Source organism: Camelus ferus, chromosome 16 (genome assembly GCF_009834535.1).
Source record: "Camelus ferus isolate YT-003-E chromosome 16, BCGSAC_Cfer_1.0, whole genome shotgun sequence".
Lineage (NCBI taxonomy): Eukaryota > Metazoa > Chordata > Mammalia > Artiodactyla > Camelidae > Camelus > Camelus ferus.
In genome coordinates this window covers 34501922-34525256 of record NC_045711.1, presented here as the reverse complement: position 1 = coordinate 34525256, position 23335 = coordinate 34501922, and the positions used below count along the sequence as shown (strand labels likewise).

At 55.8% G+C, this 23335-nt stretch overlaps 2 protein-coding genes across 4 annotated transcripts in view; both read left to right on the top strand.

Moving 5' to 3' along the window:
• The window catches only part of CRHR1 (corticotropin releasing hormone receptor 1), a 53056-nt gene extending 37071 nt beyond the window's left edge, over positions 1 to 15985 (top strand). For 2 of the 3 annotated variants that reach the window (XM_032457182.1, XM_032457180.1), the window contains exons 5-13: positions 4375 to 4481; positions 5270 to 5390; positions 5634 to 5787; positions 6073 to 6145; positions 8253 to 8325; positions 8581 to 8666; positions 8897 to 9032; positions 9210 to 9251; positions 9838 to 15985. In XM_032457182.1, the coding sequence (XP_032313073.1) occupies positions 4375 to 4481; positions 5270 to 5390; positions 5634 to 5787; positions 6073 to 6145; positions 8253 to 8325; positions 8581 to 8666; positions 8897 to 9032; positions 9210 to 9251; positions 9838 to 9978 (933 nt within the window). In that variant the 3' untranslated portion in view covers positions 9979 to 15985. The remainder of the gene's footprint in view (positions 1 to 4374; positions 4482 to 5269; positions 5391 to 5633; positions 5788 to 6072; positions 6146 to 8252; positions 8326 to 8580; positions 8667 to 8896; positions 9033 to 9209; positions 9252 to 9837) is intronic. The other variant, XM_032457181.1, reaches the window with a different exon arrangement.
• Positions 15986 to 19708: 3723 nt separating this feature from the next.
• Positions 19709 to 21673, top strand: SPPL2C (signal peptide peptidase like 2C). Its single transcript, XM_032498213.1, has one exon. The coding sequence runs from the start codon at positions 19709 to 19711 to the stop codon at positions 21671 to 21673; it is 1965 nt and encodes a 654-aa protein (XP_032354104.1).
• Positions 21674 to 23335: the final 1662 nt, after the last annotated feature.

The window sequence follows — 23335 nt, the reverse complement described above, 5'->3', positions numbered from 1 at the left end:
CCAAAACATATTCTGTGTGACCCTGGGCACATAACAGCCTCACTGGGTCTCGGCATCCTCCTCCGTGGGAGGCCCAAGAGTAACGCAACTTCTGCCTCCTGGTGGAGGGAGGGTGCTGTCCGCCTGCGTCTTGGCCTGTAGAGGGCGCTCCATCCATCTGCCCACCCCTCTGCCTCTCATTACCTGAGCTCGGGGGAAGTTGTAGCGTTCACCTGGGGGGGCGGGGGGGGTCTTTGATGAGCTGACCACAGGTGACTTGGGCACCACCTTCGTCTGGTTACCCACTCGGTGGGGCTGCCACCCCGCACATCCCCGACGTGGTGCAGTGACTCATCCCCACCCAGCCTCCCCTGCCCACCGCAGTCCCCAGCAGCTCCTGCTGGTCCCTTTGCCTAGCACTCTGGGTAATCAATTAATTTAATTAGTGAAAATGCCATCCCCTTCTGCCAGTCCCCAGCCTCGCCAGAACCCTCCCCACTCCCAAGATTTTTCGTCTCTCCTGGAGCTACTGCGAAGAGGAAAGTCGCCAATTAATCTAGCAGCCGGTTTCTCAGCTCTGGGCCGGGCTCAGCCCTAATTAAGCACCAGCGCCCCCGGGGAACTGCAGATAATGGATTCGCAGAACCGCTGTCTGTGAAATGGGACTTGCGAGGGCGCCCAGAGGCCAGGCGTGGTAGGAGACCTGCTCAGAGTCATCACCACCAGGGGACAAGCCCCCAGATGGAGAGCTTGATCCATGCATGACCCAGACCCTGCACTGACCACCCAGCACCACCCTGCAACAGCCCCACTCCCATCTCAGCATCCTCCCCACAACACACTTGTCTCCCTCCACTGGAGTGACAACCCCCACACTGCCCCAGGCAGCCCCCCATGGCACTTGCACACGCTCTGCTCCCCTCCCCCACACTCTGATCACAGGGAGCCCCGGCCTCGGGCACATCCTGGGAGGGACACCTTAATGGGATATGAAAGGGACTCAAGAGCCAGGGCTCACCTCTCACAGAGGGGGTTGGTTGGACCAGGGGTATTGAAACGATTAGGAACCATCTGGACTTTCTGCTAAAATGAAAATTCTGACAGTGGGTCTGGGGTGGGCCTTAAGATTCTGCATTTCTTAAGATTCCTGCGAGCTCCTAGATGATGCTGATGGTGCTGGTCTGGGGACCACACTTTGAGGAGCAGGGGCTGGAGTGCCCATGGGTAGGGTGAGGGAGTAGTTCGGGAAAGCCAGGTGGAGGAGAATCACAAACTGGGGTGGGCAGGGGTGGAAGAGAGACCAGGGCTGGGGAACTTGGCAGGGGTAGTGGGGACCAGGCAGGGAGCACTCAGCATGCCATCCTGAAAAGGCATCAGGACAGGTCTGACACTGCTGCCATTTGGGACCAGGTGTGTCTTTCAGAGAGTCTGGTCAGAATTATTGCCATTCCCCAGGGGCACTGGTGCTCAATTAGGGCTGAGCCCGGCCCAGAGCTGAGGCTGAGGTCTTGGGTGCAGTGGAGTGGCCTGTGTCCACCTGTCCTTCTGGCATTCCAGCTGCTTCTGCAGTTAATGGTGGCTTTCTCTCAGAAGGTCATTCACTGGGTATCTCTCAGGTGTCATCTGCATCTCTTGCTGTGTCACTGGGTGTCTCTCAGGTGTCATCAGGGTCTCTTGGAGTGTCGCTGGGTGTCTCTCAGGTGTCATCAGAGTCTCTTGGAGTGTCGCTGGGTGTCTCTCAGGTGTCATCAGGATCTCTTGGAGTGTCGCTGGGTGTCTCTCAGGTGTCATCAGGGTCTCTTGGAGTGTCGCTGGGTGTCTCTCAGGTGTCATCAAGGTCTTTTGGAGTGTCACTGGGTGTCTCTTAGGATGTTGCTGGCTGTTCTCTCCAAGTGTCTTTGACCACCACTCAGGGTATTGCTGACCATCTCCAATGGTGTCTCTGCATGAGGGTGGCTGATTGTCTCTTCTGGTGATGCTGGTCATCTCTTGGGGTGACCCCGCCATCTCTCTAGCAGTCTTCTTGGGCTCCCCCTGCACTGTAACTCCCCAGGTGGCTCACCGTCTCTCAGATTTCATCAACTGTTCTGGCAGGTGAGAAGCAGGACTGAGACCCAGCCTGGACCCTCCAGCTCCAGGAGTCATGCAGATGTGGCCCCCTGCATGGTTTGGCCCAATTCTCCCCTTTCAGCCTCGGTGGAGAAAAACCCTTCAAGAGCCCCCAACCTCCCAGTAGAAGCTCCCAGAGAATTCTGGGCCCCGGATGAAGAGAGTGCCTCTGTTTTCAGTCCCTGCTTACTCCCCAAGAAATGTACCGTGGGGACAGAGGAAAGAGGGTCTTTAAGGCCAAACAGACCTGGATTCCAGTTGCTGGCTGGTGGTTTGGAATGATTATGCAGCCTCTTCAACTGGAAAAACGGGGACAGAAGGACAGTCTCAGAGGACACTTGTGAGAAAGAAAAGCAATGACATCTGGAAAGCCCCTGGCGCAGTGCCCAGCATACAATAAGTGCTTAATAAATGACATCCCACCCCAAACCGAAGGACCCCGGCACGGGGGGCAGTTGATGGCAGGTGGCAGTGAAGGGTGAAGGGCCTCCCCATGCCCTCTGCTTGTGCCGCCCACCTGGGCCTGTTTGTGAAGCCGGGGCATCACACGGATCTGGGCCCCACAGCCACTCAGTGCCCAGGGGCTTCACAGCATGGATTTGTGGGAAATTTAATAAAAGGGAATTAAATATCAGCTCCAGACCGGCTAGATGTGTGCATATCTGCTGGAGTCTCTAGATTGGGCATCTGCCATCAGGCACTGAGACTCCCCCCATACACGTGGATACCCTCTGTCCCTCCCTCCCTCTCCGCTTCTCTCTCTCCACTGCCTCCATTTACACCTCACTGGGTCTCAGCCCTTCAGAGCCTGAGCTGCTAATGTGATTTCCTGTCATGATTCTGAAAGCCTCTTCCAGGAAAACCAGCCCCTAAAACAGAGCTGGCTGGGCCTGCTGGGCCTCAGAGCTTCTTCGGTGAGGACACCCCTTCAGAAGGGGTGTGGCAGGGGCTGGGGAGAGCAGGGGAAGGAGGGCTTCGCCCCTTCTTAGAAGTCTGCTAGGCGTCCCTTGTCCTCAGGTGGGTGAGCCTGGGCCTCAGTTTCCTCATCTGGAAGATGGGTAGGCCTGTACTTGATCCCTCAGGACCAGCTTTGATGTCCATGGATTCTGTAATTCAGACGGCAAAACCAGTGGCTTTTCAACATCCATGTTTCCATCCTGGATTCAACACTCAGCTCTGGCGCTGCACCGTGTGCCACACCCTGGCTGTCTAGCCTCTGCCCTCTCAGGACCTAGAAAAGGGTGAAGGAGGCCTTTGATTCCATGGGGGCAGGAGTCTGCAGAGATCTGGGCACTGGGGACCACCCGTCCCCCATTATGGGGTGGGGATCCATCCACCTTGCCAGTCTGCACACGAAGGTAAAACACGTTCAAGGCACAAGAAGTTGAATGAACTTGAATGAGTCCATGTACTTCTGGGCCTGCTTTTCTGCAAAATAAGATACAGATCCCCCCACCAGCTCTTCCACTGGCATTGTTTTGAGGGTTTGAGAAGACAACAGATATGAAAATAGTCTGTAAACAGGAAGGCATCGGCGCTCGGGGAGTGAACATTGATTGGAAAGAGGAGACCTCAGCGTTTCCCAGCTTCCATCAGTATATGAAGTGAGTTAAGTAATAACATTGGGGACTTTGTTTTAGGCCTGGGAGAGGACCCCACTGGCTTCGAGCATACTGCCTGGGCCAGGGGTAGGACCTGAGAAGTGAGTTATAGAGCCTAGAGAGGTTTGGGTTTTTTTTATGGTTTCTAACGATTCTGTGGATGCTAGTCCATAGCGACCGCCCTTCCTCCTCCTCACTGATAGGAGCAACTTCAATCTCAGCGGGGGGTTTAAGGGGTGATTGAGAAGATGGTGGCTCAACTCAGAGATGGGTGGAGGAAAGAAGTCCTAGAGTGTTGCTGTCTGCACTCACAAGGACCACCTGGTGTTTGGACTGAATGGAAATGTAAGTGTGAGAGCACATCTGTGAGCCATGCCTGTGCATTTGTGCACACAGAGTGGGGAACCCTGTGTGATGTGAAGATTCAAGTTGACTGATATTTGTCCAACAGCACGGAGCTATGCACAGAGCATGGGATTCAGAGACAGACAGACAGGGCAGTCTCAAATTGATCGGCACTGCTCTAGGGCAACACCTGACCTATAACAGGGGCTCAGGAAGGGGTAACTATTGTTATTATTGCCCACCAGTCCTGGGCACCCATGGGGGCTATCCTCACACATCCCATGGGCACAGAGGGGCAGCTGTGCAGGAGTCTCACTTCTACCCCTCTCTCCCGCCTCAGAAGAAGAGCAAGATACACTACCACGTTGCTGTCATCATCAATTACCTGGGCCACTGCATCTCCCTGGTAGCCCTCCTGGTGGCTTTTGTTCTCTTTCTGCGGCTCAGGTGAGGAGGTCCTGGCACAGTCCCCGGCATACACCCCACCCAAACCTTGAGCAGAGTGAGGAAGTCAGATGCAGGAGGCATTTCTAGGCGGGGGGCTGCTGGGAAGGCGAAGTCCTGCCCCCTCACCTCAGTGGGAGGAGGTGACAGATGCAGGTGTCCCAGGTCTCTTGGAACCTCTGGCAGGGTCATTTGTGTACCCCTGCCCAGTGACTGCAGCGGGGAGGGCGGACCAAAGTCCAGGCTCGCCTTGTGTCACCCACCCCCAGGCCAAGCTGCACCCACCTGGGGGACCAGAAAAGTGGAGCCCCTTTGGGTCTGAACCTGCCTGGTCCCAGCATGACTGCCAAGGATGCAGGTGGCAGTGCCAGCCAGGTCTGTGCCAGGAATGGGAGGTGGGAGCAGAGACTGAGCATCAGGGCTGAAATCTGGGAGGGAGGCATCTCACTGGGGGCCCTTCATGTTTTCTGACCCTCAAACCTGGAACTACAGGGAGGGAGAGGTGCTCACAGGAGAAGGGGCATCCCCAGTAAGCAAACCTCCTCTGTTCCCTGCAACACTGACTGTGTGGCTTAGGTCTGGGCGGGCCACAATTAGAAAGGGACCCATGGGATGTCAGGAGAGCCACTGCTGCCGCCTCCCAGCATGACTTAGTCAGTCAGCCCTGCTCTGAGCTTCAGTTCCTTCATCTATACATCTGGGCTGCAGTGATGCTGGTGGCCTGTCCCTCACCTTCTCTCCCCCACCGCCCCCACTTGTTCCCATCTCCCACCCTCCCCGGCCATCCCCAGGAGCATCCGGTGCCTGAGAAACATCATCCACTGGAACCTCATCTCAGCCTTCATCCTGCGCAATGCCACGTGGTTCGTGGTCCAGCTCACCATGAGCCCCGAAGTCCACCAGAGCAACGTGGTATGTCCCAGAGGGGCAGGCCCAGGGTCAGAGGAAGAGTCCTGGTGGGGCTGCCCCGATGGAGGAGGGGCTGGAGCCAGGCCTTGGAGCCCATGGAACAGGAGTGGATCCCAGGGGGTGCCCCATCCTGCCAAGAGGAGGCCCCAGGCTCGGGGTGGCCTGCTGCTCCTGCTCCCCCATCCTTTCCCCTGGCCCCTGCCCCTGGCTCCAGCGCATCCTCACCTCTGATGGGGTTGGCGGCAGGGCTGGTGCAGGTTGGTGACAGCCGCCTACAACTACTTCCACGTGACCAACTTCTTCTGGATGTTTGGCGAGGGCTGCTACCTGCACACGGCCATCGTGCTCACCTACTCCACGGACCGACTGCGCAAGTGGATGTTCATCTGCATCGGCTGGGGTGAGCAGGCCAGCCCCCTGCCCTGGTGGGGCTATCCTCTCCTCACCCCAACTCAGCCCAGCTGGCTGGGGGCCTGAGGGCCCGAGGCAAGGTCAGGGTGGTAGGGTGCACCGCAGCCATCTGCCCCTACTTGGGGGGCGGGGACGGTGGCAACATCTTAAAAGAGGCATGTTGGGCGAGTGAGTTCGAGCTTTACTTTAGGCGGCCCTGTAGGCCCTGGGCTGCACTGGGGTCCTCTAGGCCCTGCATGCCCCTGACCCTACCAATGGGTCCTGTGACGGCCAGTCTCTCCCCCAGGTGTGCCTTTCCCCATCATCGTGGCCTGGGCCATTGGGAAGCTGTACTACGACAATGAGAAGTAAGTCATTGCCCTCTGGGCCCCCTGAGCCCCAGGTCCAGGCTCCTAGCCCAGCTCTGCCTGGCTGCCCCCAAGGGCTTTCAGCCGTGTCATCTTCCCTATCAGGGCCACAGTTTCGTCATCCATACAGGAAGGAGGCTGGATCCTGGACTCAACCTGAAGCTCACTAACCATGCTCTGCCTTAGGAGGGCCTGGACAAGGGGGTCCAGCCTCTATTATCTGCCTTGGGCTTTCCAGACAGGAAGAGCAGGCTAAAGGTTCCTGGAAGTCCCTGGAGCCAGACCACCCAGATTCTGAATCGTGGCTCCATCATTAAGTAGATTTATGACCTTGGGCTAGTTACAGTGTACCTGTGTTTCCTTATCTGTAAAATGGGCATCCTCATAATAGTGCCACCCTCAAAGAGGGCGATATGAGTTAATATACATCAAGCATTTAGGATGGAGGCTGGCACATAGCAAATGCCCTATAAATGTTTTCTGTTAAGACTTGTTTTAACAAAAGCTTCCATAGATTTAATAGAAATTGATCCAGACAATCTCAGAGACTCCTTCCAGCTCTGAAGTCTTGATGCGCCGTATTTAAAGGAAGCAGATGTTCCCAATCACCCCTGAAAACTGCACTTCCGCTGACGAGGTTCTCAGCCTTGGCTCACATTAGAATCACCCAGGAAGCTTTAAAAAGTACCAGTGCCTAGGCTTGACCTCCAGAGAGTCAAATGTCATGGGTCTGGAGTGTGGCCTGGGCACCAGGACTTTTTTAACTGCCCAGGTGATTCTAATGTGAAGCTAAGATTGAGAATCGCTGAGAGAAAGGCAGAAAGGTGGACATAAATGGCCAGGGAAGGTGCCAGGCTTTTCTTAGCCAAAGTGTTCTCAGGAACCCACTGTCTTTGGTTCTAGGCAGTCTCCATCACCCTATAGAGGGGAGGGGGCCACCACAACCTCACTGGGCTGGACAGGGAGCCTGGAAAATTATATTCACACTTACCAGGATGCTTCTTCCTGACTCCCGCCCACCTAACTGGCTCTCTGTATTTGCACAACTGGTGGTTTGAGGGCATAGTCTGGGAGGGGTCCAGCTGACAGACATGACTGGGGGCCTGGCAGTGAATCCCAGGATGGTGGCCTGGGTCCCAGAGCAGGAGCACTGTAAATCCTGGGTGATGGAACCTGTGCCTGCATGTGTGCAGGTGAGTACAAGGAAGGAGAGGAAGAACAGGTTTCAAAAGGCTGCCCAGTGTGTGTGTCCGCGAGTGTCCTGGAGCAAAACTGATGCCTAAGCCAAGTCGTTCTGAGTGTCTCTGGCACTCCACCTTGTGGTAAGATTCTGACACTGCCGCAGAAGGGACCCAGGTGTTCAGACATGAGAACTCGTAGGCCCTGGGGCTCAAGGACTGGACCTGGCCCCAAACAGCTTGCATTTAGTCTGCACGGTGTTTTTTGAAAACTTGAATTTGTTGCAAACCCTGAAAAAGTTAAGAGGTTTCACATAAAAACTCAGTTTCTGGTTTATGGAAGCATCATGAGATCTGCACACCCATAAGTCATTGTCTCTGCGCAAGGATGTAGGATTTCCTATGTGTCCCATCCCAACCCACTCCCCACACCTCCCTAGAGCTTGCTGGAGGGAAACTTGAGAAAGTGCAAAGCAATCCTGCCTCTTGTGGCAGGTAGAACCAGTAGCATCTCTGCCTCAAGTTCATTCAGGCTGCAATTAAACAGATTCAGAGTTCGTTAGCTCCTGGGTGCCACTGCGTGACAGGTGCAGGGCAAGGCACCACTAGAGGGCATGTGTCAGAGCCACAGTGGGGCCCAAGGGGAGCAGTGGTGTGTTGGACCCATGCTTGTTCTCTTCAATTGTCTTTTCCACAATCCCCCTCCCTGCCACAGTGCCTGCTTCCAGCTTTACAGCTCAAAAGATGCTGTCCATTCTGCAGACGGAATAACTGAGGCATTGTGGTAGGATCTTGACCTTCTGCCAGGGTTGGAATTAGGGCAGCCAGTCGTGGCTTTTGGCCCCAGTCCTGCTTTGGCCAAGCACTTCTCCTCACCCATGCCACCGGACCCAGATGACCGTTTTCCTCTTACCTCTGCGGCCTTCTAGGTGCTGGTTTGGCAAAAGGCCTGGGGTGTACACCGACTACATCTACCAGGGCCCCATGATCTTGGTCCTGCTGGTAAGAACCTGGGTAGAGGGCAGGAGAGAATGGCTTGCTGGGAAGAGGCAATCAGTGGCCTGAAAGGATCCCTTTGCCCAGAGGTGGGGGGCGTGGAGCCAGGAATGTACAAGGGCTAATGAAGGTAGAGGGTGAGCAGCAGGGGCCGGAGGCCAGAGCTGAGACAGCTGAGTGCCTGACCTGTCCCCTCACATTCCCTCCAACATCTCGCACACATCCGTGCCCAGGCCACCCCACTGTGTGCTCAAATTACAGATCAATTTTATCTTCCTTTTCAACATCGTCCGCATCCTCATGACCAAACTCCGGGCATCCACCACGTCTGAGACCATTCAGTACAGGTAACCAGACCTGCTTCCCCTACCCATAGGGGCTTCAGGGATCCCAGCCTCTGCCCAGGGTTCCCCCCCACCAGGCCTGAGAGTCCCTCCTGAAGCCCCAGCTCCCCATGTCTCAGACATTCCTGGCATCTGCCCCAGCCCTCCACCAGCCCCGGTCCTTTACACCAAGCCAGAGGCCCAGCCCCTTCCTGGGGTGGGTTGTGACTCTGGGTGCACCCACCCCACCCCAGGAAGGCTGTGAAGGCCACTCTGGTGCTGCTTCCCCTCCTGGGCATCACATACATGCTGTTCTTCGTGAACCCCGGGGAGGACGAGGTCTCCCGGGTCGTCTTCATCTACTTCAACTCCTTCCTGGAATCCTTCCAGGTACAGCCACCCTCCCCTCACTCCAGCCCTGGCTATCCCCTGCTCCTCTCCAGGTGGGGATGTTCACAGGGGGGCCTGGAAGGGGCAGGAGGCTGGGGACAGAAAGGGGCAGCCCCAGAGGCTGGGTGGGGCCACACCTGCCCCAGTCCCTTGACCCACCTTCTCCCTCCACCCCAGGGTTTCTTCGTGTCTGTGTTCTACTGTTTCCTCAACAGCGAGGTAAGGACCCAGGGCCCCAGGACTCAGGATGGCAGGAGGCCTGTTGGGACCAGAGATTGTCTGTAGCCGCCTCCTGCCCTCCGCATGCCAGCTCTCTCCTCCCTGCTCCCAGGTCCCTATGGAGATGCTGCTGGGAACCCCAGGAGGGTCCCTGCCACCTCCCCACGCAGCTCCCGCAGTGGCAAGCCCACCTCTTTGCTCTCGTAGGCAGTGGGCATGGGGAAACTAGCAGCCAGGGCTCCAGTCTCTTCAATGAGTCTGTGAAATGGGTTGTTGAAACCCAGGAAGCCGAGTTCTGGGGCAGGGATGTGTGTGGGTTGAGGACAGAGATTCTTCATGGTAAATGCCATATGGTACCTTTGGGTGGATTCTAAAACGGCACCCTTTCCTCAGAACACTTGAGAAAATTGTCCTAACAAGTATGCAAATCAACAGTGTTGATGAGGTGAATGTTGTCACCTCCTATGTGGCTCCCTGTGCACCTCATACCTGTGCACTGCTCGCCTGTATAGCTGCTTGTGGCAGCCCTTGGTGGGGCGATCCTGAGACCTGGGCTCAGATGTTATGCTCTGCTCTATGCCCACAGGTCCGCTCCGCCATCCGGAAGAGGTGGCACCGATGGCAGGACAAGCACTCGATCCGTGCCCGCGTGGCCCGCGCCATGTCCATCCCCACATCCCCCACCCGCGTCAGCTTTCACAGCATCAAGCAGTCCACAGCAGTCTGAGCTGGAGGGCCGTGGAGCACCCTCTGGGATCTGTGCTTGGGAAGGTGGTCGCCAGGCTCAGCCGGCTGCCCTGTCTGTGGAGGGGACCAGCTCCTCCCCACACCCTTTACCTCCCCAGAGCAGCTGGCACTGTGAGCCTGGGAGGCTCCGCCCCGACCCCCAGCTGAGCAGGAGTTCTAGGCCTGTGAGAGCAGTCTGGGCCAGGGAGTGAATGGAAAATAACCTATAGGACTGGGCTGGGCCCAGGCCCTCTGGTTTCCCTTCGCCCCAGTCCTCCCTGGAGGATGGAACGGAAACAGAGGGAGGTGGAGTGCGGAGACTCCAAAGCAGCATGTGGGTCCCTCCAAGAGGTGTCTTTTCCTAGAGCGCAAGATGGAAACGCACTGGAGACCCGGGGCTGTCCTCAGTGACCGTGGGGGGGGGGGGGCATTCGCTGCCCCAGAGGTATCATGGGAAACTCTTGTGACAGCATCCGAGCCACCATGATAATGCCTCCGGGCCTTAGCAATGCCTTCCAACACCACTGGGAACCAAGGCCATTGTCAGAAGCCCTGGAGACATTGTCAGAAATCGGATGGCATCATCGGATATCAGGCCACATCACTGAAATCCTCCCAAGCCACCAGAAGTTCATCTGACCCCCTGGCACTGCCACCAGAAATGCCCTGCCTCGCTGCCTTGCACCCTTAGACCTTCACATCCCACCACCAATGCGGGCTCTCCCTCCTTTACCTCCTACCCCCAGTGTCTCCCCCTTTGTGAGAAAATGGGGAGGTGGGAGGGTGATGGAATGTCCTTGAGCAAAAGCCAGTGTGTCCCCAGCCAAAGCCAGCCTCCCTTTGTAGGGACAGAGACTACTTGGGGCCATCCAGCCTGCTGGCTTCAGTGACCCCGGCCTCACGGGGCAACCCCTCTGCTGGTCACAGGGATCTTGCGGCCCTTGGGTACTCTCTGGGACAGCATCATTAACTAAACAAAGGTGGAAGGGGCTGGGCGCTCGGCCCCTCTCTGTCCTGAGTTCCCCAGAGCAGGACAAGCAGCTCTTGAGGCAACCAGCCAGCTGACTGCTTACACTGGACCCAGAGCGGGGCTTTGGGAGAGTGGAGCTGGGAGATGGAGGTGGTTGGTGTAAATAATAATATTTATCTTTCAATAAGCACTTGTGAAGGCCTGGAATGTGCCAGGGCTGTATAGAGAGGATGCCACAAAAAACGAAGGCCACTTTCAGCCTTTAGGATTGCTGTGTGGCTGGGGAACCCAATGGCACTCACACATCACCAAGGAAGGGGCGCCAGGGACGCCGCTGAGGTCTGGGACAGGACTTGGGAGAGGGGTGGGCCTGGGGGTCCAGTCAATAAGGACAGCTCTTGTAAGGGGGCTAGTTGGAGGGAGAAGTGCCAGGGCGAAGGGTGCAGGTGCGGGACACCGCGGGTGGGCGTGGCTTGAGCAAAGGTGTGACAGTGGGAGCAGACAGCAGTGTGTCCCAGCCCCAGGGAAGGAGCTGAGCTGGAGACAGGAAGGCGTTAGGAAGCAGGGGAGGCTGAACAGGCTTGAATGCTGGCTTAGCATGGGATCCCCAGAAAAAGACAAGGCTTCAGGAACAAACTCCAGGGTAGGGGCACACAGGGAGCAGGTAGGGGCCAGGAAAGGACGGCAGCGAGGAAGGATGGGGCACACACACCTCAGCCACTGTGGGCGGTTGGCTCTTAGTCCTGTTGCAAAAGCTGGAGAAACCAGGTGGAACCCACGCTTGCCTCATCCCACCTGAGGGGCAAGGGATGTGTATCTACCACCTGCCAGGAGCAGCTGTGTGGGCCACAAGGAGGCGAAGAGAGAGAGAGCACCTGGCACAGCGTGTGCGTGTCCTCAGGGCAGGAGGTGGCCAGGACACACGAACTCCACCCAACACATTCAGGCCCCAGGCTTTGCCTCTGAGTAACCTAGAAGGAGGGCCATGCAAGGGTGTGTGTGTGTGTGTGTGTGTGTGTGTGTGTGTTTACACATGTGGGGACACCCACCCAAGTGGAGCATGTGGTGTCAGGACACCGGGCAGACTGAGATGACTGTGGTGCTGGGACCCCGGAAGCTACTGATGGGGGATTTGAGGTCTGATGATGGAGGGTCTGGCCCTCCCTGAGGGAGGAGCCCGGGGTGTCCCTGCTCTATGGGGGGATTTCCTGTTCTGCCAAATCCCCAAGTGCTGTCCCCTTAATTAGAGAGATGGGACCAGCTGAGCAGAGGCAGCTGGGAGGAGATTAGGGGGCACCAGGATGGAGACAGGCTGACAACTTCCAGAGCAACTGGGGTGGGGGGAGCCGCATAAAGGGTCCTGGCTGACACGAGGCACCAGAAGTGACTGCTGAGTCTCAAGTGGCTATTACTGAGGCATCTCTCTCAATGCTGCCTTTCACCCACTGAAGAAGTGAGAAAGCAAGGCTTTTCGTGGACAATGCCAGGATGTTGGGGGCAGGGCCATCCCAAGGATGGAAGAGCCTGAGAGGGGCTAGGAGGACTCTGTGGGGTGGGTGGCATAGACAAGGGATCTTGAAGGGACCAAGCTGAGGCACTGCCCCCTTTCCTGCTTGTGCCTCCTGGCTCTTTTAGCTGATGGGCACCCTTGGCACCCCTCCCATGTGCTCAGCCATGTGTGAGGGGGAGAGGTGAGCGGCTTCCCAGCACAGACGCAGCAACCAACAGCAAAGCTCAGAGCTGCCGGCTCTGGAAGGCTGTGGGAGGACATCCAACACGCGGCCAGCAGTCATCAGAGAAGGGGGTCCCTGGGCAGGCAGGGGCTGGTCCAGATAAGCTTCAGGATCCCCCACCCCTCATCCAGAGACTGTAAGGGTGGAGGGGCTTCTGGGGGCACAGCTGGGAGCATCTTGGCTGTAAAAATACGCAGGGCAGGTATGCCGCATTTAAACCTTCCGCAGGCTCCAATGCCAGGATCAAGGCAGGCTCATGGGTGGGTGGGCAGGTTTGGGGCTGTGGGGGGTGTGACAGGCCACACTGTAGGAAGGGGCTGGGCAGTTGCAGGGTGAGGGTCACTGCAGGACAGGCCCCTCTCTCAAGATGGGAAGAATTTTTCTCTGTGCCACACCCAGAGGCTGCAGTTCCTAAACTCTGCCCAGCTGAGCCCTTTTCTCTGTGGGCCCCTCCCTCATGGGCACAGATGACCAATGGAGGGGAACCACCCTTGGGGTTTGGGTCTTCTACCTCGGGCTCTGCCACCTCCCTGAGTGTGACAGCACAGCCCCTGCTTGGGGGTCCTTGGCTTCCCCTCCCGGCCTCCTCAGTACCCCTGCTGCCGATGGGACCCAGACTGGGACCCCGACTGACACCCTGGGACCTAGACTCAGGGCAGCGGATACAGACCAAGGAGGGCTGGAGATGTGGAATCCGGATGATAATACCTTAATTGTGGGCATTTGTAGATTGCTTTGCAATCCACAAAATTCTTTATAACATTCACAGAAGTAGGAACAGAACTAGCCCATTTTACAGCTGAGAAAAACTGAGGCCTGGTGACTCCCCTGAAATCAAAGGTCTCTGACTCAAAATCCATGTCTCTTTCCACCCCATCAGTTGACTGAAGTCAGTGGGCTTGGGTTTGAAGAGGTCCGGGACTGATAAAGCACCTCTAGGGGAAGGTGACAGCAAGGAGGCCTCAGCATTTCAGACTGTCTGATTGGGGACATGTCCCAGGCAAAGACGGGACCAGGCCAAAGGTGGCCCAGCCAGTGTGCTGAGCCCAGCTGGGTAGGAGCAATAAGGGTGCTGTACCTCCAGCACGACCTTCCCCACCTTCCCAGTAGCCTCCACCCCTCCACAACTTAAAGTGATGCTTCACTGCAAGCAGTACGGCCCAAGTCACCAGAAGCCTCAGTGGGTCTCCCTGTACCCACCAGGCCCTGCCCAGTCCATTTGAGGGTGCCACTGGCCTCCAGTGCAGGGGTCTCTCAGGCTTATCTCATCCAGCGCCTTGACTTCAAATTTACCTGCCCGCCTTGGTCCAAACAGAGGGGTTGCCCCCTGTTTTTCACCATCAACAGTGCTATCACTGAGACGCTAGAGCACCCACTGCCAAGCCCCTCACAGACTATCTCATCTTCATCCTGCCCTAGGAGGCAGGTGCTGTTATCCCCAACTAACAGATGGGGAAAGTGATGCCCAGAGAGGTTAAGACACGTGCTGGAGAGCACCCAGCAGTGGCACAGCTGGATGTGAACTCGGGCCAGCCTCACTTGGCCTTCAGGGTGTTCCACACTTTGTAGTGTTCCCCTCCCTGCCCCACTGCCCCCTCCAATATCCTCCCTAATGAAATTCTTCAGTTTCTCCAATTTGTGGACAAACAGAATTCAGGACGAGGCTGGGTGCAGGAGTCGGTGCCTGCAAAGCAGGGGCCTCAGGTACTCTGTTCCTTGAAGCTAGTGCAGCCGCCAGGCCGGCCACAGGCTGCCAGCTTCCCAGTGTCCCCAGCCCCCTCCCTGCTCCATTTCAGAGCATCACTTCCTATTCTCTACCGTCTATAGCCCCCCAACCCCCGCAGATCCTGCAGGGCAGGCTTGGGGTCAAGAGAGGCCTGGACCGAGTATATTTTTCAAAGTTCTCAGTGTTTTGGGAACATCAATGAGGTCATTTGTAAACAGAGACCACCTTTGGCCACCAGACTGCCACCCACTCCTCTGCCCCTCCAAGGGGTCCTAGACAGATGCCTGCTGCCCAGTCTCACTGCCCATTGGTCCAAGGCAGGTGGGGGCAGCAGCAGGGTGGGAGCCATGTGTTTTGTGTACCTAAGAGGAGGCTGAGGGAGTACAGGGGGCACCCGGCTAGGGCGGGAGGGCGTGGAGGTGAGACTGGCTGGTCAGCTTGCTCCTGCCTCTCTTGCATTCACTACTGGGGTTGTGGGGGAGGAGCAAATGGTGATCCGGTCCCTTCTGGGTGTCTGTACCATCTCTAGAACATGCAGCTAGGACAGCGCCGGGCCCAGAAGCAAGAGCTGTGAACAGGCCAGGTGAGCTGGGCAACTTTCCACCCTTCCTGAGCAACCCCACCCAGCTGAGACCCGCTACCCAGGAGTCTGCTGCCCTCTCTGTCCTGAGTGGATGAAGATAAATATTCCAGGTGTCACCTAGGTCCCCAAACAGAAGGCAGAGACATTGTCCCTGGCCTGCCCTGGGCAGCAAAACTGAGAGCTCAGGGCATGGCTAAGGGGACAGCAGGGAGGGAACAGAAGCTGTGGATTTAGGAGGGTGCCCTCAAGGAAAGGGGTGGAATCTGGGGGGCATGGGAGAGGGTGGGTGCTGCAGAGCCTTGGAGCAGAAGCACAACCTGGGGAGTGGGCATCAGCTACTCGTGTGACTGCACCTCCCAGGGCCTCCTGCAGGGCCCTGTCAGGGCACAAAGCAGCCACGGAGAAGAGCAATTCCAGGGCTGGGGGCCTGGGGGCAGGGATGGGGGAACTGGGGAAGCAGCAATCGGACAGATACCTGAAAGCCCTCTGTAAGCGGGGTCCCAGGAAGAGTCTTGGAGCAAATGAGCCTCCAGAGAATTTTATGAGCTTAGGCTGCCAGGATCCCAATGGTAGATCAGGGGAGAAGGTAGGAGAAGGCTCTGTTTGGTGGGGGCAGTGTTTCTGAACCCCAGATCGGGGCACATGCTGATCTTATGGGGTCCGGAAGAATTGAAAGGCCTGTCCTGAGCACAGCGCCCCTGGAGGGGACTGGAGTTGGTCCTTGCTTTGTTCTTTTTAAAATTGTGGCAAAATACACACAATATAGAAGTTACCATTTCAACCATGTTAAAGTGTACAATTCAGCATATTAAATACACTCACAATGTTGTGCAACTGTCACCACGATCCAGTTCCAGAACTTTTCATCACCGTAATGAAGCCTCAGACCTGTTAAGCAGTCACTCCCCATTCCTCCTTTTCTCAGCCCCCAGACACCCACCACCCTGCTTTCTGTCTCTATGATTTGCCTATTCTGGATATTTCATAAAAGTAGAATCATGCGATATTTGTCCTTTTGAGTCTGGCTTCTTTCAGCTGTTTTCAAGGTTCACCCACACTGCGGTGGGCATCAGAACTTCATCCTTTTGTATGGCTGAATGATATTCCATTGTATGGGTAGACCACACTTCCATTACCCATTCATTAGTTGAAGGACACTTGGGTTCATCTCTTCCAAGTTATCATGAAGAGTGCTGCTATAAACACTCATGTACAAGTTTTTGTTTGAACATCTGTTTTCCATTCTTTTGGGTATGTGCCCAGGAGTGGAATTGCTGGGTCATATGGTAACTCTCTGTTTAACTGATCAAGGAACCGCCAACAGTTTTCCACAGTAGCTGCACCATTTACAACATCCCCACTAGCAACATACGAAGATTCTAATTTCTCCACATCATTGCCAAAATCTGTTACCATATTTTTAATTTTTTTTAATAATGGCCATCCCAATAGGTGTCTTAGTCTTTGGTTTTTCAAAAGACCCAAGATTCCCTGTGTGGAGAGCAGGGCCCTGAGGTAGAGTCTAAGCTGAACATCAGTAGACAGGAGGCTGGAGAGAGCTTTATCTGTGCCCAACATCTGTGCTCGGATGCAGAGATACACCCAGTCTAGACACGGCTGCTCTCTCATAAGAACTGTATAATCCAGATGTCCCTCCCCTAACAGCCCCCTTCCACCACACCAGCCCTCCCTCTGTAATGGGAGCCCACCAAGGGGGCAGCTGGCAGCCTCCTCCCCTGGTCCGGCCCCTTCTCCCCACACCAGGCTGTTGTCCTTGTTCTCCAAAGTGTCCCTGACAGTTACCTTGTTGTTGTAATTACTGTTCATAATCTAATTAAATTTTATATTAATGGATGACATAGAAATACACAAACAAGCATTCAGACATTATTTCTTGTGCAAACACAGTAGAATGTTCTAAAAGACACAATCTGAGTCATACACAATATTCATTAGCTGTCAGATCAGGTGTGGATGAGACAAGTAAACAACTGGATGGGAGGAGATTGTCAGAGTCTACATGGTTCAATTTTTCAACCACTTTGCAAGGTCCCTTAAGCTCACCCTCCGCCTCAAAGAATCCAAAGCTGGACGTTGGAGATGGCATCTCATCGGTGGGGATTTCATAAGGAAGACGACTCGGAACTGCAGGGACAGACCTGTAATCCAAGAAGAGGTCTTGAGAAAGATCAGTGACTGTACACTTACTCGTTAGATGTTAAAATGTGTTTCACAGGTCAAGATGTGTTCCCAGAAGTGATGTCAGTCCTAACCACTGGTACCTGTAAATGTGACCTTGTTTGGAAAGAAGGTCTCTGCAGATATAATTGAGATCATTAGGATGGGCCCTAGTCCAATATGACTGGTGTCCTTATGAGAAGACAAGAGACACAGAGACACACAGGGAGGATGCCATGTGAAAACAGAGGCAGGGACTGGAGTGACGCAGCTGCAAGCCAAGGAAAACAAAGATTGCCATCCAAATCGAGAAGAGATAATGAAGGATTCTACCCTGAATCTCAGAGGGAGCGTGGCCCCACTGACACCGTGATTTTGGACTTTGTCTTAGTCAGCATGGGCTGCCACAGCACACACCATGGGCTGGGTGGCTTAAACAACAAGCATTTATTTCTCACAGTTCTGGAGGCTGGGAAGTCTGAGATCAAGGTGCCGGCCGACTCAATTCTTGGTGTGGGCTGTGTCCTGGTTTGCAGACAGCCGCCTTCTTGCTGTGTCCTCATGTGGTGGAGCATGAGATCATCTCTCTTGTCTCACTAATCTCCTTATGAGGACTCCACCCTCAGGACTTAATTGCCTCCCAAAGGCTTCACTGCCACATACCATCACACTGGGGATTGGGGCTTCAGCATATGAATTTGGGGGAGCACACATTCAGTCCACAACAGACTTCTAGCCCCAGACTGACAGATAATAAACTTGTGCTCCTTTAAGCCACCCAGTTTGTGGTCATTTATGTAAGGCAGCCCAAGGAACTAATACAATGTGTAAAGTATGTAGGTGACTTTTTAACGATTCCCATCTTTAACTGATCTTTTGAATAAACCCACCTCCCACCCAGTCCCAATCATCCAGGATAAGCAGGCCAATCGCACAGGGCCCTGAGCACCCCACACAGAGCAGAGCAGGCTTAGCCAGAAACTCCACCTGGGTTTGGGTCTCGTCTCTGCCACTCACATGTCACCTTGGAAAAGTCCCTTCACTACCCTACACCTCGGTCTTTTCTGCTGTAAAACGGGGTCACTCACTCGTGCATCCCACACATAGTTCCTGAGCATCACTTTCTGTCCCAGAATCTGAGGGCAGTGGGTAGATAAGGTCCCTGTGCCCATGGAGCTCGACCTGCAGAAGACAGAAAATAAACATGGAAACACACATCCACGCAAAAACCTAAGGCTGAGATCAGAGCTATAAAGAAAGTAAGACCTGATTTGTGTTCATGACATGTGCAGAATGGGGCCTCTCTTCTCCTGGACTTGGCGGTGGAGACGTTGATGGGGGTAGGGCCTGAAGGACAAAAATGAGCAGCAGGTGAGGTGGAGGCAGGCAGGAGCAGGCAGATATCAGAGCTGCAGGACCAGGAAGCTTCAAGCAGAGAGCAGGGCAGGACAGGGCAGTTCCCTGGACAGAGCAAGACCTAAGGGATGTGTCCAGTGTGAGAGCTGGATCTGGGGCCTGGGGCTGGGGCTGGGGCCCCCAGGGTGCCCTTCTCTGAGCCTTGGTTTACTCATCCATGAAGTGGGGGTATTCAGGTAAGGTTAAGCTGCTGTAACAAAGAGACTCACAATAAGCCTATGACTTAAGGAAGATAATGTATCTAACAGTCCATGGTGAGCATCCCATGACCCTGCTCCCTGCAGACATCTGAGGATCCCGTTCCTTTCATCTCTTTTCTTCCCATCCCTTAGGACAACATCCTCCTCTCCATAGCCAATGGCCTGTCCATGACTGACTTGTGAGAAAGGGAAAGAGAGAGACAAAGAGCCCTACACTCTCTGTCCAGTTTCCTGAGGGACTCGCATCATTTCTGCTCAATTCCATTGGCAAGAAATGGCCACATGGCCATTCCTAAATCCAAGGGAGTCTGCGAATGAAATTCCGGTCATGTGCCTGCACAAAGGGGCATGGATTTAAAGGGCAGCTCGTAGCCTCGGGTATAGTGATACCTCCTTGCAGGGGTGCCATGTGTAAAGTAACTGGCACTTAGTAAGAGCTCAATAAAAGTATACAATGTCACTGAGGTCAGGGCTCCCAGGGGCCTTGGAAACTCTCTGCTCTAATGTCTTTATTTCTTCACAGTTAAAGAAACAGGCACAGAGAGGAGAGACATCTGCCCCAGTTGCCCAGTGGGTAAGGGGCAAATCTGGTCCAGAAACCTGTTTGAGATCCTCAACCCATCCTCTCATATCTTATTTCAAATTACCTGGTCCAGCTCCACTGTGGGCTGGGCCGAGAGCAGGGACCCAGATGACCTCTCCACCAGGTGGCAGGGTTGGGGACAGGATCCTAAGAGGGACCCTGTGCTCCACGGCAGTGCCGAGGCCAGGCTGCACAGCTCTGTGACCAGGTAGGTGTGGTCCTGGTTTCCTAGACAGGAGGCAAAGCCACTCTGTGACAGAGGGCCACACCCAGCCCCTGGGAGGGGGAAGCGGGCTGTGAGCAGCTGTCACACTGGGACGCAGCAGTAGGTGCCCGGGGAGGATGGCGTGCCGGGGTTTCCTCCTCCTCCTCCTCCTCCTCACCAGCGCCATGGCCCAGGGGGAGTATGGCGTGGTCCACGTGGTGTCGGATAATTGGAGCAAAGACTACTGCGTCCTGTTCCGCTCCGACTATGTCACCCTGCCCCGGGACCTGCACCATGCCCCGCTCCTACCCCTGCACGATGGCACCAAGACACCGTGGTGTCCAGGAGAGGACTTCTCCCACCAGGACCACCCTGGCTTGCCCAGCCAGCGGCCCCTCCGCCAGACCACCGCCATGGTCATGAGGGGCAACTGCAGCTTCTACGCCAAAGGCTGGCTGGCTCAGGGCCGAGGTGCACACGGGCTGCTCATTGTCAGCAGGGTCAGCGACCAACAGTGCTCAGACATCACCCTGGCGTCCCAGGACCCCCACAAGCCCCTGCCAGACCTCACCATCCCCGTGGCCGTGCTCCGCTACACCGACATGCTGGACATCCTCAGTCACACCCACGGTGGTGCCGGGGTCCACGTGGCCTTGTACGCACCCCCAGATCCCATCCTTGACTACAACATGGTGGTCATCTTCATCCTGGCTGTAGGCACTGTGGCCGCGGGTGGCTACTGGGCTGGCCTGACCGAGTCTGATCGGCTGCAGCGGCGCCGGGCCCGAGGGGGAGGGGGGCCTGGTGGTCACAATCAGCAGGAAGCAGTGGCAGCCCAGCGGGGGCACGAGGAAGAAGAGGAGGACATGCCAGTGGACTTCACGCTGGCCATGACGGGCGCAGTGGTCGCCATGTCCTGCTCCATCATGCTGCTGCTCTACTTCTTCTACGACTGCTTTGTCTATGTCATGATCGCCATCTTCGGCCTGGGCGCGGGCACTGGCCTCTACAGCTGCCTGGCACCTGTGGTGCACCACCTGCCCCTGCAGCAACACCAGTGGCTCCTGCCTGGCCGGCGGGCCTGTCTGCAGCTGCCCCTGATGCTGCTGGCCATCTTGTGCATGGTGGTGACCGTCCTCTGGGTTGCCTACCGCAACGAGGACCGCTGGGCGTGGCTCCTGCAGGACATGCTGGGCGTGGCCTACTGCCTCCTCGTCCTGCGGCGCGTGCGCCTGCCCACACTCAAGAGCTGTGCCTCCTTCCTGCTGGCCCTGCTGGCCTTTGATGTCTTCTTTGTCTTTGTCACGCCCCTTCTCACCAGGACTGGCGAGAGCATCATGGTGGAGGTGGCCTCGGGCCCAGCAGATTCCCTGAGCCATGAGAGGCTGCCCATGGTGCTCAGGGTGCCCCGGCTGAGCTTCTCGGCCTTGACCCTGTGTGACCAGCCCTTCTCCATCCTCGGCTTCGGGGACATAGTGGTCCCGGGCTTCCTGGTGGCCTATTGTCACCGCTTTGATGTGCAGATCCGCTCACGCCAGGTCTACTTCATGGCCTGCACCGCAGCCTATGCCGTGGGCCTGCTGGTCACCTTTGCTGCCATGGCCCTCATGCAGATGGGCCAGCCTGCCCTGCTCTACCTGGTGTCCAGCACTCTGCTCACCAGCCTGGCTGTGGCTGCCTGCCGCCAAGAGCTCACCCTCTTCTGGGCTGGCCAGGGCAGAGCCAAGACCCCCGCCCGGCCTGCGCCAGGGCTCTGCAGTGCCCCTTCAGTTGGCTCTGAGCAGAAGCAGGAGGATGCAGTAGACATCCACAGAGCCAGTGAGGCTGAGGGGACCACTGACCACCTGGCAGAGGACTTAGACAGCAACCTTGGGCAGGATATGGCTGAGATTGTCATTATATCTGAGGATGAAGCCACCAGTCTGGACGGCCACAGTGACAGCTCCGAGGGCTGGAGCGATGCCAACCTGGATCCTGACGAGCTGCCCTGTGCCTCCCCTGGGGCCTCAGAGGAGCTGATGCGACTGATGCCCTCAGAGCTGGGCCACACTCACGCCCAGGCCCAGGCCCAGGCCCACGCCCACGATGCTCACCTGCCCTGAACGGGGCTGCACAAGAGAAAAGGCCTGAAGGTAAAGAAGAGCACGTCAACCCAGGCTCCCTTGTGAACCAGGCTCCTGGGACATGTGCCTCCTGAATATCGCAGAGCAAAGCCATGCGTGGCAAAAAGAAATCGGGGCATTAAAGATATTCCATATCTACCAGACGGAGCCTCTTTGTCTGTTAGGACTGTAAGAAAGCAGTGACCACCGAATAAGTCCATGCAGGGCCAGGAGGGTCCTTGGCACAGGACCCACCCCTTCCCTGCAGCCCTGCCCCAGCCTCATTGCCCGTCACCTCCTCATGCTCAGGTCTAACTGAACCATCACTGTCCCTTGATCACCTCACGTCCTCTCCCTCTCTTTGCACATGCTGTTCCCTCTGGCTGAGATACCCTTCCCATTCCAGATAGAAATACACCAACCTTGCTCCCTGGCTCACTGGAACATTCCTAAGCAGCCTTCAAGCGTCTGCTCACATCCACGCATCCTGCTAAACACCACTGCTCTAGGTGTCCTGGACAGCAACTCCATGTCTGGTGTGTTCCTGCCTTCATCCACCTGTTGCATCCACAGACCTGAAGGAAGCACCTGCTGTGTACACCAGCCTGAGATGGACACAGAGGGAGGCTGCTTTCCAGCTAGGGGAAGGGTGGGGGATGGAGAACAGAGAAGAACCAACCTGAGAATTGTCTCAAAGAGGGGCTGGTGAGATTGGAGGTGGAGTGGGGGAATTTAGGAGACCATGGCTCTAGTCCCGTGCTTCCTTCCCTGGCTCTGGATGGTGGACCAGTCTCTTAACCACCCCCCTGGGCCTCAGTAGTCTCATCTTCAAAATAGGACTTATAATACCAAGTCCACCTGGAGGCAAGGGCATGGACAAGGTGACCCCTTAGGGACCCCACAGTTTCTCAGGCCATATGGTATGTTTATATGTTGCTTATGCAGAAGCAACAAACTCTGGGGTGAAGGAAGGTGTCTGGAGGGGGCTATGTTGGAGGTGAGGGAGTCATACCCCAGGAGGCAGGGTGGGACAGTGATCAGTTCTAGAACCAGCAGCCCACTGGAAATTCCAGCTCCATCACTGAGCTGTAGTTTGTCACTGAGCAAGTGACTTAACCTCTCAGTTCCTCAGTTTCCTCACCTGTAGAATGGGGTAATAATAGGACCTACCATGGGGTGTTGGGGAGGTTTGACTGCATAGGCCCTGCATGTAGGAAAAGCAGTGTGAATGTTAACTCTGTTTCTATTACTCCCTTTTGTGAAAACCTTTCAGAATCAAATCTACCTCCTACAAGCCTTTGAGTTCTGGCCCTGACTTCCTCCCCTTCACATCCAGCATTCCTGCCTCTAGCACCCCCACCAGCGAGTACTCACCAGCCTCACCACACACATCTTCCCCCAGGGCCTTCCCGCCTGCTGGTTTCTCTGCCTGAACTTTCCCTCCTCCTACCCCCAAAACTAGGTCTAGCCGGTTTCTTATCCTTCCAGCTCCAGCTCAAATGCCCCCTCCTCAGGGAGGCCTTCCTTGATGACCCTTCCTAAAGTAGCCCCATCCTCCATCACATCACCATAAGCCCTGTTCACCAGTTTTCTCATCTCCCCTAGTCACATCAGCTTCGTGAGGGCAGGGGCTTCTCCATCTTGTCTGTCTGTGTAGCACAG

Coding starts and splice junctions, on each gene's coding strand:
- SPPL2C (XM_032498213.1), top strand. CDS start 19,709: ATGGCGTGCCGGGGTTTCCTCCTCCTCCTCCTCCTCCTCACCAGCGCC.